General features: G+C 39.2%; 1 protein-coding gene across 2 annotated transcripts in view; it reads right to left on the reverse strand.

Annotated features, from left to right (window-relative positions):
* The window catches only part of LOC136871803 (glycerophosphocholine phosphodiesterase GPCPD1), a 432,261-nt gene that overhangs the window by 142,624 nt on the left and 275,136 nt on the right, over window positions 1–14,501 (reverse strand). For both annotated transcript variants that reach the window (XM_067145405.2, XM_067145404.2), the window contains exon 7: window positions 2,900–3,065. In XM_067145405.2, the coding sequence (XP_067001506.2) occupies window positions 2,900–3,065 (166 nt within the window). The remainder of the gene's footprint in view (window positions 1–2,899; window positions 3,066–14,501) is intronic.

A 14,501-nucleotide genomic window follows, 5' to 3' on the forward strand; every position in this document is an offset into this window, starting at 1 on the left:
AACATACATCCACACATCGCGCAGCTGAGGGACGGGGGAGATCTTGGCTGGGTTTGGCGAAGTTTGCGTTCCTGTATCTTAGTATCTTCATGTCTGCGGCGTTCTTGTTCGAAGTGTTGAAATGAGGCACATACACTTGCCGCCAAAGTAAACGGTCCTTGGCAAGTGTTTCCCAGGTTTGTGGGTTTATTTCTGCCATCTATAAGGTTTATTTCAGTTGGTCTTTGAAATGTCTCAGGGGGCATCCTGTGGTCTTGAACCGGAGCCAAGTTCACCATAGAGGATCTGGCGCAGTAGTTTGGTGTCATTCATACGGTGCACATGTCCTACCCCTCTGAGGTGATGGCCAATGACCAATGCTTCTACACTCTTAACACAGGCTTTCTCGAGAACTTGAACATTAGAGACGTAGTTTTCCCTCTTGATGTTCATGATGGAGCGTAGTTTCTTTTCTGGTGAAACCGATCCAGCTTTTTGATATCACGGCGGTATAAGGTCCACATTTCACAGCCAAAGAGAAATATAGAGATGACTACAGCCTGGTACACCATTAGTTATGTACGAATTGTAAGGTTTTTATTCCTGAAGACTGTGTGATAGTCGGCCAAAGGCCACATGGGTAGCACGAGCCTGTTTTCCACATCCTGTTCTGAAGTAAGCTCTTTAACAAGATACTCCCAAGGTAAGTGAAGTGGTCTGCTCGTTCTAGTTTGGTGTTTGAGAAGGTAATGTTAAATTCTGGGATGTTAGTTCCTGGTGCAGGCTGAGGAAGTACCTTGGCTTTTGGGCGCTGATGGTGAGGCCAAAAAGGTCATATGCATCCTTGAAACTGTTGACTGACTGTTGCAGTTCTCAGGTGTAAGAGCCAGTGATGCGGTATCATCAGCATACTTCATTCCAGTGACTCAAGTAACACTGGTATGTCTTCGTGAGTGAAGTCTGGCCAAGTTGAAGAGGCTGGTAGAGTCCTCTTGGAGGTGACTTGCAGGTGGCTAAGCAGGATCCTTGAGAGAAGTTTACCTACAATGGACAACAGAGAAATGTCACGATAGTTGTCAAATATACTACGGTCACCTTTCTTGAAAACGGTGATTATATTGGCATTTTTGAGATCGCTGGGCACGTTTTGGGTTTCCAAAATTGAGAGGATGAGGGTAAAGAGCCTCATTTTTAGGGGTAAGCCTCCACCTTGAATTAGTTCCAGAGGGATGTTGTCTGGTCCAAGTGCTTTCCTAGGTTTCAGCCTATTAAGTGCCATACAGAATTCCTGATAAGTTGATGGCATCGCCATCCATGGTTGAGGGGGAAGTTGTGGCACATCCCGTAGAAAGTCATCGGCAGCAGCGGAGCTTTGGTTTAAAAGCGTGGAGAACTGTTCCGTCCAACGCTCCAGGATGTCTCTACCATCGGTCAGGGTGTTAGCAACATCAACTGTTTTCAGAGTTCCAAGTGAAGAGCGAGATGGACCGTAGATCTCTTATTACCGCGTAGAAGTTCTGCAGGTCTCTGGCATCAAATAGTCTTTGGAGTTCTAGAACCATCTCCTGCCACCAGTTGTTCTTCATTTCTCTTATTTGAGCCTGACACTTCTGTTTCAGATCTTGGAACACAGCTTTCTTCATACTGGATGATGGATCTTGAAGAAGGGATAGGTGGGCTTCCTGTTTGGCACTGATAAGGCTCATTGTTGTCCTCAAACCAGTCTTGCCTCTTTCTTTTCTCATAGCTGATGATTTCCTCAGATGACTCAATGACAGCCCTTTGGAGTGTTCATCATTCTTGTCCACGATATTTGTACTTATTAGATTGCTTGCCAATCGGTTCACGATCGCATTTTGGAAGTCTGACGATGTGGATTTATCTGAGAGTTTGAAAGTGGTAAACTTGCGTCGGGGCTTTCTTGGGTGATGCACAGTTGTTTCCAATGGAAGGATATTGTGAGTCGACAGATCAGAAGTTTGTGATCTGTCCAACAATCATCAATACGCCTCGCAGTCTTAGTGATGAGAACAACTTTCTTGTCACACTGTCGGGTGATGACGTAGTCTAGGATGTGCCAGTGCTTAGACTGTGGGTGCATCTATGTGGTCTTTTAACGGTTAGGTAGGTGAAACCGAGTGTTAGTGATGAACAGCTCATGTTCTGCACACAGGCCAAGAAGTAGCAGACCAATGACATTGCAATTACCAATACCATGTTTGCCCATTACAAGTCATTACTACATTTTACAAGTTTTATTTCACCTATCATGCATTCACATCCAAATAAATATAATAAGCACATAACACCTCCTCTCCCCTCCCAGCTGACCAAAGTTATTGCCTTCCACCTTCTCACCCACTACAATGCAAATCACGAGTACGACAACATTTCACACCTTTTTTTTTAGTGTTTAATGATTCCCACAGGAGACTACACTCACTCACTCTCTCTCTCTCTCTCTCTCTCTCTCTCTGGTGTTTCCATAATTATTCAAATGCAACAAATGTCCCACATTCTACAAAGGAAAAACTGATCATAATTTCAAAACAAGGTACACAGAACACATTGGAGTACTCAAAACACAGAATATGCCCAGGAAAGAAATACACAGGCATCAACACAAGCATTGAAATTCTTTACATCAGCCCTAAAAAGTTTTAACACACTCAAAACAATATGAAAAAATAAACTGAAATTCTTTCCCTCATTCTCAAAGCAACAACATTCCCAATGAAGAGACAATTGAAATTGTATGCCCTAAATGACCAACCAAGTGAAAGCACTCCAAAAACCATAAAAACAATACTCTAGTCAGATAATTACCACAATAATATGTAAACAAGATGATTAAAATTATAGGAAACCCCTTATAATTCAGTCTAAATCTGTGGAGTCATAACATGAACAAGGTTAATACCTGTAAGTTGACCAATAGGACGATGCTTGTTGCTTGTAATAGGAACAATGGCCTGCCCCTCACTGCTTTTCAAAATACTAGGCAAGATATAACTGAAGCCTATATGGTTTGGAGGCTCTTCTGGTGGGTCAATGGGATTGCAAATGTAGAAATCCACCAGATACGCCTAAAACAAGAGCCAGATAAATGCAGCATTACAGAAAGCAGCTGTAATTATACAAAAAACTAATTTAAAACAAATTAGGGATGGCAATTTGAGAGGTGAGAAAAGGATATTGCAATTTGGTAGCATCATGCCATCAGCAAACACTTGTCAATGTAGGGTCTATGAAAAGTTTGAAATAAAGCTGATAGAAAACAAATGTATTTGTATTATTTTTTCGAATTTTGAATAATGTCTGAGCTGATTGAAAATATTTAGCAGAGAACCACTGTTGAATAAGATGAGAGTTGGACATATTAACATACTGAATTTCTCCTGTTCCAAGCAGTTGAGGTGGCATACAACTAATGAATAAACCCTTCAAACTATAAAACTAAATTAGTAGTCATAATTCTAATAAAACTATCATCGGTGCTAAGCTGACATGCAAAACGAGAACAAGTATGTAATACGAACAGAGCAATACAAAATGGAAAATGCACAAAAACAATATTTTCAATTTTTATTACTTGAAAAACATCATTATTAGGGTGGTCAACCAATTTATAAATTTCTTTGTTCATCCATGATACAGTGCTCCCATTTTACAAGGAATCTTTCCATTATTCTGCCACTGGCTAAATTTCAGCTCTCTCAGCTGCAGCGTGGGAAACCAGGTGAAAAGTGGCAAAATGAGGAAACTATATTACAATGGAACACAACTCGTACATTCCTGTGGGAAGCATGTTCCATTACCAGCGGCAAATCAAGACATTTAGTAACTACAGAATAAAATAACCGCACAAATCTAAATATCGTTATTGAAAATACTGTACATGTATACAGGTTTATTACTCAACATTTATTTCAGATACTGTTGAAAATGACCTCTGTCACAAACATGCCTCTCATCATTTGAAAAAGTTGTATGCTACTTTTTGTAACTCCGCTTCAGTAATAAACTATATCGCACGTGCTATTTTGGCCTTCAGTTTTTCTACAGTATGGGGATTATTTTGGAAAACTTTGCCCTTTGGGGATCCCTAAAGATAATAATTACAGTAAGTTAGGTCGGCTGATCCAGGGGCCACATCATCATCATCATAATTATCAGCAGTCGCTTCACTCATTCCTGAGTGTCGTGACCCTATCATGTTGCATGATTTGTTATTTTCTGCCACCCTCAACGGTTTTCTGCTTCCCTAAGAAGCCACTGAAAAGGCAGACCGGTAATCCTTTTTATTTGATCAAATCATCTGCTGGCTGTCCTTCTGCGTGGCCTTTCACCCTCGACTTTTCCTTGCATCACCATTTTTTCAGGTTCTCACCACCTCTTCCATATAATATAAACATGTACGAACTATCTGGTCATTAAAACCTGCACGTGAAGTGTCCACAGAATTAAGAGCGGTATGGACTGTGGGACCATCCTGTTGAAAATATCCATAATCTGTTTCTTCCTGTGTCAGTTCATTAAAAAATGGACGCAAAATTGTTCCCACGTACATCTGAATTCACACACGTGGTCATTGTAAAATATAGACCCAGTTATCCACTGAGCGCTTACCACACACACCATATTTAATTTAAGGGGGGTACAATCACACTTCCTGTACAATGTACAGATTCTCGGTACTGCACAATCGCACATTTTGAGAATTTACATGTCCAGAAAGATGGAACCATGCATCGTCATAAACATTAGCTATGAATCTTAATTTCTATTGTAAACACTTTTGGGAAACCACTACAGAACCTTATTCTTGCAGCACTATCTGTCTGATGAAGTTCCAGCACAAACCTTATTTTAAATGCATGTAATGAACTTCATCACTGAACATTCAATTGAGAAAAGTCCACCTTTCAATAAATATTGCCATCTCTCAAATACTTATTTGGTTTTAGTTATAAGTACATGTTTCATCTCTTTTTGTGAGACATCTTCAGCTTAAAGAAGATTTTAAAATACATAAAAATTGGCAATAAACACACTGAATGCTGAAAAAATAAATAAATAATTTACAAGTTTTTAGAACATTGTGTATAGTTAACAATTCTGTTGTCTTCTTTCTTGCTTGACAGTTTTTTTTTTGAAAGCTGTGTCCTTATAATAGTAGTTATTCAGTTATGCGAATATTATGCTTGATATCAATGGTTGAATGGATAAAATTAAAATTTTCCTTCTATAAGCTGTCAACCTACATTTGATTTTTTAAGTCATCTTTAAGGTGGAGATGTTTCACAAAGAGAGACAAAAATGTACTTATAACTAAAACCAATAAGTGTAATTCGTGAAAGATGGACTTTTCTCAATTCAATTGATTATTTTATATGGTCAAGATTTCTGCAGTCTAATTGCTTTGCAAAGAGATCCCACGGGTATGTTTATTTCCTGCGCTAGATGATTAGGTGATTTTTTAGGACATGCTTTCAACAGTGACTGAATATCCCCAAGTTTAGCTTCAGTTAAAACTTGTCTTTTACACCTCCTCTGTACATCACAAACTGAACCTGTTATATGCCACTTGTTCATCACCTTCAAAACACAAGATTTTGTAGGAGTGCTAGAGTCCGTATACTTATGAGTATATCTCATAACCCATCTTCTATAGCTATCTTTTTTTAAATATATATATAACATTCCAAGTAAATTTGCTGTTCAACCAAATACTTCATTTTCCAATCAATTACTTAGGCCCAATGCACAAGCAATATACAGAATAATACACAAACAACAGTAGACCACACAATTCCCTATAATTCTCAAAGCAACCAACTGCTGGGTCTGTCACTTGGCTTCTCACGCTGCAGTTGAGAGAGCTGGAAGTTGGCCAGCGGCAGAACGATACGAAGTTTCCTTGTAAAATAAAAGCACTATAATTTTTCATTGTGAATTAATTGTTTAGTTTTCTAAGAGTTTGATCTACTTAATGGCTCTACACCTTTCCATAAAAGTGCAGGAGAATATCCTTTAGAAGGTCTCCACTAATGATCACTGTACACATTCTTAACATGAATTCCAAAGGCAATTTAGTATGTTTAGGGTTTGTATAAGATTAAAAACTTATAAATGGAGAAGCATCACAAGGATGGATTACACGGCAAAGAATCCCCACACAATCCTACTCCCCAGCCTCAAAAGGAACCAAATTTATCTAGCTAATGGAGTGTTCCTCTTAATGATTTATAAATTCTTGATAAAGAAACTGGATTTGAAATTACATCTATCCTGATTCAGAAACACCTGTAAGGAATATATTTGATAATATTCCTAGAAATTGATGTCCACCATTCCGTGCCTTTTTTTTTTTTCTACTTTTTTAGTTCACAAGTAAGATGGCTATAGACTGATGAACAACTGAATTAGAGATATCCGGCTAGTTGCATGTAGCACCACCTTTCTCCCTGATGACAATGGCAATATGGCGCAACAGGGACTCCACAAGATATCAGAAGCATGGGAAGTCATACTGTTCCACGACTATTGCACAATCTCCCACAATGCACACAGATATTGTTCAGGGTTTGTACAAGATTAAAAACTTACAATAAATGGAGAAGCATCACAAGGATGGATTAAATGATAAAGAATCCCACACAATCCTACACCCCAGCCTCAAGAGCCCCTGTACAGATTTCGTTTAGAGCAGGGTCAACAGGACACGCGTCTTTCTCAACATCATCCTAAATATGCTCCATAGGACTGAAGTCTAGTGACCACAAGGACCAGGCAAGCATCCTCATGTCCATGGAATATTCATCGAATTAATCAACCACCATTCGGTGGAGACTGGGTGGTGGACTGACTTATTGTACGTTAAGTCTCCCGCAGTGTGCAGGAGGTGAACAAATACGTGGACATGATCTGACAGCAAGTTCCTGCATCATTCATCAGATGTACCAGGGGTTTTCATCCCACATGAACAGTCCCCAAGCAATGATACAACCACCTCTGACCTGAACTGTCCCCTGCTGACAAGAAAATCCACTGCCTAAAGTGCGTGGTAATGCACTTGCATCCTGTCATTGGTGTGTACAACCTGGTACCATGACTCATTTGTCTAGGAGATCTTCCTGTATGCTTTTAGAGTTCAATGGTGGTGTTTCCGTGTCAATGTCATTCCCCCCCCCCTCTAGGGACACCAAGACTTTAACGTTGGTGTGGGGACTTGCGTGCTCATTGATCCAGAGGGCTATGCCAGCTTACGGTTACTCGTGCTGGATTGGCCTCGGAGTAGGGCCAGACTAACAAGGTGTTCGAGTCACCTGAGAGGTGTCTGTGCCCTTTTCTTCTTCATTTCTATCGCTTTCTTTCCTATTCTAACCTCCTTAAAATCCACTTCTCTGACTGTCAAGCCAGCCTCTATGCCTCAGGTAGAATGTTAATTTTCTGAATGTGTGCATGTGTGGAGGAGTACCTTCCTCGTCCAGCATTTCTCATTGGAAAAAAGACCCATGGTGGACTGATGAAATTGCAGCAGTCACTTGTGATCGCTGACGGGCTTTTAAGTATTATCATCGAAATCCTACGATGGCCAAACATACTGTGTTCAAGTGCCTTTGCGCTAAAGCCCATTTATTGATTTGAGAGCATAAGAAAGCTACTTGGGAAAATTATGTGTTGTCCATGACAGCATATACTCTGTCATCACAAGTGTGGATCAAACCCTGCCATACTGTCGATGTATAGAACACTCCCACAGTCCCTGGAATCTCCACTAATGGATATATAGTTACGATTCCTTCAGTCATTGCAGATCACATCGCTTCATATTTCGCCACTACGCCAGGTTCTGGGAGATATGACTCTGCATTTCTGTCTATAAAGTGCGCAGCAGAGTCCTATCACTTGTCATTTGCCTCTAGTGCCTCGCATAACTATAATGTCCCTTTCATGGAGTAGGAATTGTAGAGTGCACTATGCTATGCAGGACACGGCTTCTGGACTGGACAAAATAAACAATCAATGCTCGAACATTTGATAGACCAATATTTCTAGGGTATCCTCACCCTATTCAACTGAATATGGAGTGAGGAAGTGTTTCCACCTCGGTGACATGAGGGAATAGATAGTAATACCAATTCCAAAGTCATCATTCTGCAAACGATCAAGTCAGAATGGAGAGCACCATTCAAGAGGCCTTCCTCCAGAAGAACACCTAGACGCTGTGTTTTCAGATTGGAGAAAGCTTACGACACTATCTGGCAGTATGGGATAATCTCCACACTATAACAGTGGGAATTTTGGAGTAATTTACCTACGTTTATTGAGAACTTCATGTCCCTCTGGTCTTCGAGTCCGAGTAGGGAATACATTTTCCTCAATATTACGTTCAAGAAAATGGAGTACCACAAGGATCTATGTTGAGTGTCACACTGTACCAATCACCATTAATGGCATAGTTGCGCACTGCAGGGCCTCCAGTTGTTCCATTGCTGTATGTAGAAGATTTGGCTCTACATTAGAGCTCCGGAAGGATGGCTTTAACTAAGAGACAGCTACAGCAAGCTATTAACCGAGTTGACAGGTGGGCTCTACAACACTGTTTTCAATTCTCAACAGAGAAAACCTCCGTTGTACACTTTCATCGACGTCTGATTGTGCATCCTGAACCAGAGCTACACTTGTGAATCACTGTCCTACCAGTGGTAGACACATGCAGGTTCCTGGGTCTCTATTTTGAGAAGCGACTGACATGACAGCACAAACATCTGTCAGTTAAAGGTAGTCTGTATGAAGAGCCTTAACATGCTCAAGTTTCTCAGTGGCACTTCAGGGGGTTTGATCGTGCTTTGCTGCTATGTTTTTATACGGCTTTGGTCCTTTCCTGTATTGGCTACGGTAGTGCATCACATGAAATTATCTTCATGTTCAGTCTGTATTGATACAATTACAATGAGTTGGATAGTAATGTGCTCAGCATCAAGATTTATGCCAAGCCCTTTAGATAGTATTCATCATCAAGGAGTCAGGCTGGCTACCGGAGCTTTCTATACTAGCCCCATTTCCAGCCTACTCACCGAATTGGGAGTTCCACCTTTATGAATACGACGACAGCAGATATTCTTCATGTACACTGCCAAAATTTTTGAAATGCCGCAACAACCAGATTATCAATGCATCTTTAGTACCAGATACACCAGAGGTACCAAAACAAGCTGAATGCCATACAGCCAGTTGGGATTCAAATTGATAGCTTGCGTGGCTATTGGCAGTTGTCCTGCGGGGACGTATAGCGAAGTATCTACGTGGCTAGCTCTGCGGCTGGATATGCGGCTTGATCTACTTCATGGATCCAAGGTGAACACAGGCGCCTCTGTTCACCAAAGGATTTCCAGGACTTCCTTCACCAGTATTCGGCCGTACAACATGCCTTTATGGATGGTTCTAAGATCAGGGAAAATGAGGGGTGCTCTTTCGTCTCCGATAATATTAGCATGGAGATCTCGCTTCCTAATGTCTGCAGAGTGTATACTGTTGTGATTTTCACCATCTCAGAAGTTCTGCAGTTTGCACTGGGTGATGAAAGAGACTACTTTCTCATATGTACCAACTCGCTAAGTTCTCTGCAGTCTATGACATCTGTTTCCCACAACATCCACTGGTGCGGCAGATTCATGAGCTTATAACCAAGTTGTGTGATATTGGCACCAGAATCACTTCCACGTGGCTCCCAATCCATGCAATCCAGGTTGGGATTGCGGAAAAATGATCCTGCGGATGAAGCTGCAAAAGAAGCAGCACTCGCCGAGCTCGACAGCTGCAGTCGCTTAAGTGCGGCCAGTATCCAGTATTCGGGAGACAGTAGGTTCGAACCCCACTGTCGGCAGCCCTGAAGATGGTATTCCGTGGTTTCCCATTTTCACACCAGGCAAATGCTGGGACTGTACCTTAATTAAGGCCACGGCCGATTCCTTTCCACTCCGAGCCCTTCCCTGTCCCATCGTCGCCATAAGACCTATCTGTGTCGGTGCGACGTAAAGCAACTAGCAGAAGCAGCACTCTTACCACCTACACCTATGTACGCACCTGCTACGGATATTTGTTCTCAACTATGTCAAAGCATCTTGGCGTCCTGGGAATTGGAGTGGCAAGCTATCCGAATTTCCAACAAGCCGAGAGCAATTAGGAAGACAACTGCCTCTTTCTGACCTTCACGGAGAGGGGCTGTAGTTTCGTGCAGGCTGGCAATAGGTCACGGTAGATCTATGCACTCTTAATTCCTAAAGAGGGAAGACACCCTGGTGTGTTCTTGTGGCGCCAAATTCACCATGGGCCACATCCTCACAGAGTGCGCTAATCTCTCTGACCTAAGATAGAACCTCGGTCTGCAGGAAACGCTTCAACTGACACTAGCTGATGAAGGAAATACTTCATTCTCTAGAGCAAGAGAGTGGATTAATCCACTGCTTCTAAATTTCAAATTTCCAGTATCCTTTTCAGCTTAATAATATATTTTTGTTTTATCGTTCATTTTCAAATTACTTTGTTTAATAAATTTGTTTTTTCTTCCACTTAATTTGTTCAGAGAAGATGGTTACCTAGTTGTAATTCCTTTTAAAACAACAAAACAACAATCACCACCACCACCACCAACACTCGATGTCATTCTTTGTGCCTTGTGACATGCAGTAAGCAGTGGAACCCAACTGGAACAGTAGCTCCTGTACCTCATTGTGAGGTGATAGTCATAGGTGGTATGGCTGCTCACACTTCATTGTTATGAAGCATAGAATTGTTGTGTAATCTGTTGTACTGTGACCCCGTCTATCTGCTCTTACCACGCAACTCAGTTGACAGCAACTCCAGTCAACAACACATTGTTCCATGCTAACTGACCCTGGTGATGGTGGTTTTGCTCATATCCATGCACTCATGGTACACTCTGGACACGGTGGCCCATGAAAGGCCCACTGCCTGCATGACATCAGAGATGGAATAGCCTGCACGTATGGTGCTGAAAATCTGGCTGCAATCAGAGATGCAGAGATCTTGTGTCTTATCCATCCTGTGTTAATCTGTTATTCACACAGCCAGTACGAAGTCTGCCAACATCACAGTTGTGCACCACACCGAACTATTAGATTTGCTGGGCCAATCACAAGCCATTTTGCTGAAACTGCAGCTATCTCAAATTCAATTGCTCGTTGTTCCTATCTCTTTATATATAACTAAATTGCTTGTCAGTGTATTTTTAATGATAAACTCTGGGATAACAGTCTAAAATTTCACTAGTAAACATATTTTAACTCTGAATGTGCTGTGATTTACACAGGTGATTTACTTTGTCCGGCCTGAAGACAATTCGCTGGAGCCATGAGCCATTCATAACTTAACAAATTAAAATAATGCACTCATTTTAGTTTTATGATATGTAGTTTTACAAACTGGATTAATTTAACAGAAATAATGAATTAGTGTATATCTTTATCATTAATAGAATAGGGTTATTTCTTTGCACTGTGTTTGAGCACATGGTATATATTGCCAAAAAGTAGTTCATAGACATAATATGACTAGCTAGTAAATTGATTTTCTAGTTAATGGCAAGGAAAATGTTAAAAGACTCCCATAACACACTACCAACTGCATTAAAGTTGTTATATTGAAATTGCTAAACAGACTAACTATAAGAACAATTACTTGATAACATGCTAACCAAAATATAAATTTGTTTGAGCAGTTTATGAAAGTCTATTTCAATACAGGACATAAAACAGGAAGTGCAACTGTTATTCATTTGAAACTTTACATATACATTTCTTCACTCACTTTTCACAGAAAATTCTCATTTGAAATTTTAAAAATTTTGGACAAATTATTAGTACCTTATAAATATGACCAAAATATACTGTTAAATTTTGGACAATACCCCTTTTTGAAACTTTTTGATAATATTTTTTTTTTACCATTATGATGCTAATGATTTTCTAATAGTTCAAACTTTCACAAAAGTACTTCAACAATCTTTGATTTATATTTCTGTACAAAGGTAATACAGTATACACCATAAACCTTTTTAAAATTTACAATTAGGATTTCAAATTAGTTCTGAAATGTCCCACTCTTTTTCCGATTCCAAAGTATTTAATGAAATTACAAACAGCTCAGAAATGCTCCAATTAATAGGTCTTCCTTTCACAATATACCTGCTTCCTACTGACATAAGGGGAGTTACATGAATTTGAACACCTTCACATTAATTCATACATGCTAAACTAACTACAACAAAATTTACAACTTCTGAATGTGTATTCCTAAAAAGAAAAGAAATTAATGTAGTATACATAAAAACTAGTGTACCAAAAACTAAAAGAATAAAGTAAGCTTGTAGTTTTAGGTGACTGCTGATTTTGTGACCACAGGCACAAGATCTTCAGTTTTATGAGGAATCCAAAAGTCCTAACCAGAGGTACTGGCTCTTAATTTTAATTCCACGTGCTTTAATTGGCCAGGATATATAGGCTACAAGAATAGCAAGGCTATGGAAAATTAGCAATCTACATATATTCTCAGTCACAGAAATCATGATTAACTTCGTAGAGGAAATTGCCATCCCTCAAGTATTAAAAATTGGCTCCTTATCCACAATTTTTTAAAAATGGCATAGAAACTTATTTTGACTCACCCTCAGCTTATTAGCAATGAAGTAATACTATTTTACAATTAGAAAAGAATGAGTAAGTAACAAAACATCTCACCACCATATTACAGTAGCGAAAAGAAGCCTTACCAACTAAATATTCTAAATTTGTTCCATGCCACAGAAACATATAGAATCAAATCACCAATTAAACTATAACAGACTGTAGAAATCACTTGTTAATACATAACAATCCCAGTGAACAGTAAGTCTTCACCAGCTTACAACCACAAGCAAAAAACCAAAATATGGGAGTTAAAAGAGGAAATATAATCAACATGGAGGGAACACACAACATACTGCAACACAGATGTTCCAGACCATGAGATACATGAATTATCTAACAGATAAAACATATGATTTAAGATTTATACAGATGTTATTTTTAAAAAAAAAAACTCAGGTAAAACTTACGACCAAAATAGGTTTGCTATTCCAAATGATCTTCCATCTTTATAGTTACAGTTATTTTTTAATTCTTAAATGTCTGTGGATGTTCTCTCTCATTCAATAGCTTCAGATAATGGTACCTTGTAACAAAAGTCTTTCCATCTCAAATACTTCCCTCTTCTTGCACATCACCGACTTCCAAAAGAGTGAGTAAGTCCATTTGCTTTAAAACCGAACATCACATAAAGCAGTAGTCCTTCTCCGCAGCAAAAATAAGTCCTGAATGCAATCTAACAGTAAATAAAAACTAAGAACCATCAAGCTATTGTCCAGCTACTATAAAGTTACAAAATCCATTTTGAGAACTAAAACTGGTATTAAGCAGATTATTGCACATGAACTAACGTTACTCTGATATTTCCATTATTTATCTTATTCTACCATCATCTTAATGGACTAAAATGGCTAATTTAAGGTAACTAGGCACTACAAGTAACATGTATAATAAAAAATCTGATATTTCATTTCATTTAAAAAATGCAATTTTAAAAAAATGATGTTTTTATTTTGAATAAATATTCCCCAAAATTGGAGGTTCCCACGATTGATAACAACAACGATAAGAAATCAAATTATATTTTAAAGAGTACAAAAATAAAGGAGTATTTACAACAAAAAATTTACCATTCAGCTTTAGTTTTAAGAGATGTTCCAACATGAATCTTGCACTAATCATCTATTGTTACATGCTAAGCTAACTGACGAAGAATGAAATAAAAGAAAACATAAATAAGAAATGAAGTGTTATACTGTAATTAGAAATGGATCAAAGTTGTGATAAAGTTTTTTAAACAACAAAATCAGAATTCAAATTTGCGATTTCTATATAGTTAACCTGAAGCTGATACTAAACCAGCTGGCACGTAAATTAGGAAAAAATATTGGAACCTATCAAAATATCTTATCGAAGATAATGTACGAGGGTAATCCCAAAAATAAGGTCTCCTATCTTTTTATAAATAAATAACTCTGTCCATGTGGCTGTTGGTCACAATATTGTGAAGAGTGTTTCCCACGCTCGCGTATAAACATACACACACCGTACTGAGGCACTCAGTCTTGGCTTGGTAGCCGTTGAGAATGGAGATCCCGTTGGATGTTACCACCAAGTGCGAAGTCCGTGAATTATTTGTTTTTTTAATGCAAAAGGTACTGAACCGATTGAAATCCATCACCAATTGACGGAAGTGTAAGGTGAGTCGTGCATGGACATCAAAAGTTATATCGTAAGTGGTGCAGAGAGATTGCAGCCGGTCGGACTGAAATTAACGACGAACGAACGAAGGAGCGAATGATCGTCAATTTCCGTCAAGACAGTCGTGAAGATCGGAGAATCGCCCTGGATAATCTCTGCACTTTGGTTCCT

The sequence above is a fragment of the Anabrus simplex genome, chromosome 4 (assembly GCF_040414725.1).
Source record: "Anabrus simplex isolate iqAnaSimp1 chromosome 4, ASM4041472v1, whole genome shotgun sequence".
Taxonomy (NCBI): Eukaryota; Metazoa; Arthropoda; class Insecta; order Orthoptera; family Tettigoniidae; genus Anabrus; species Anabrus simplex.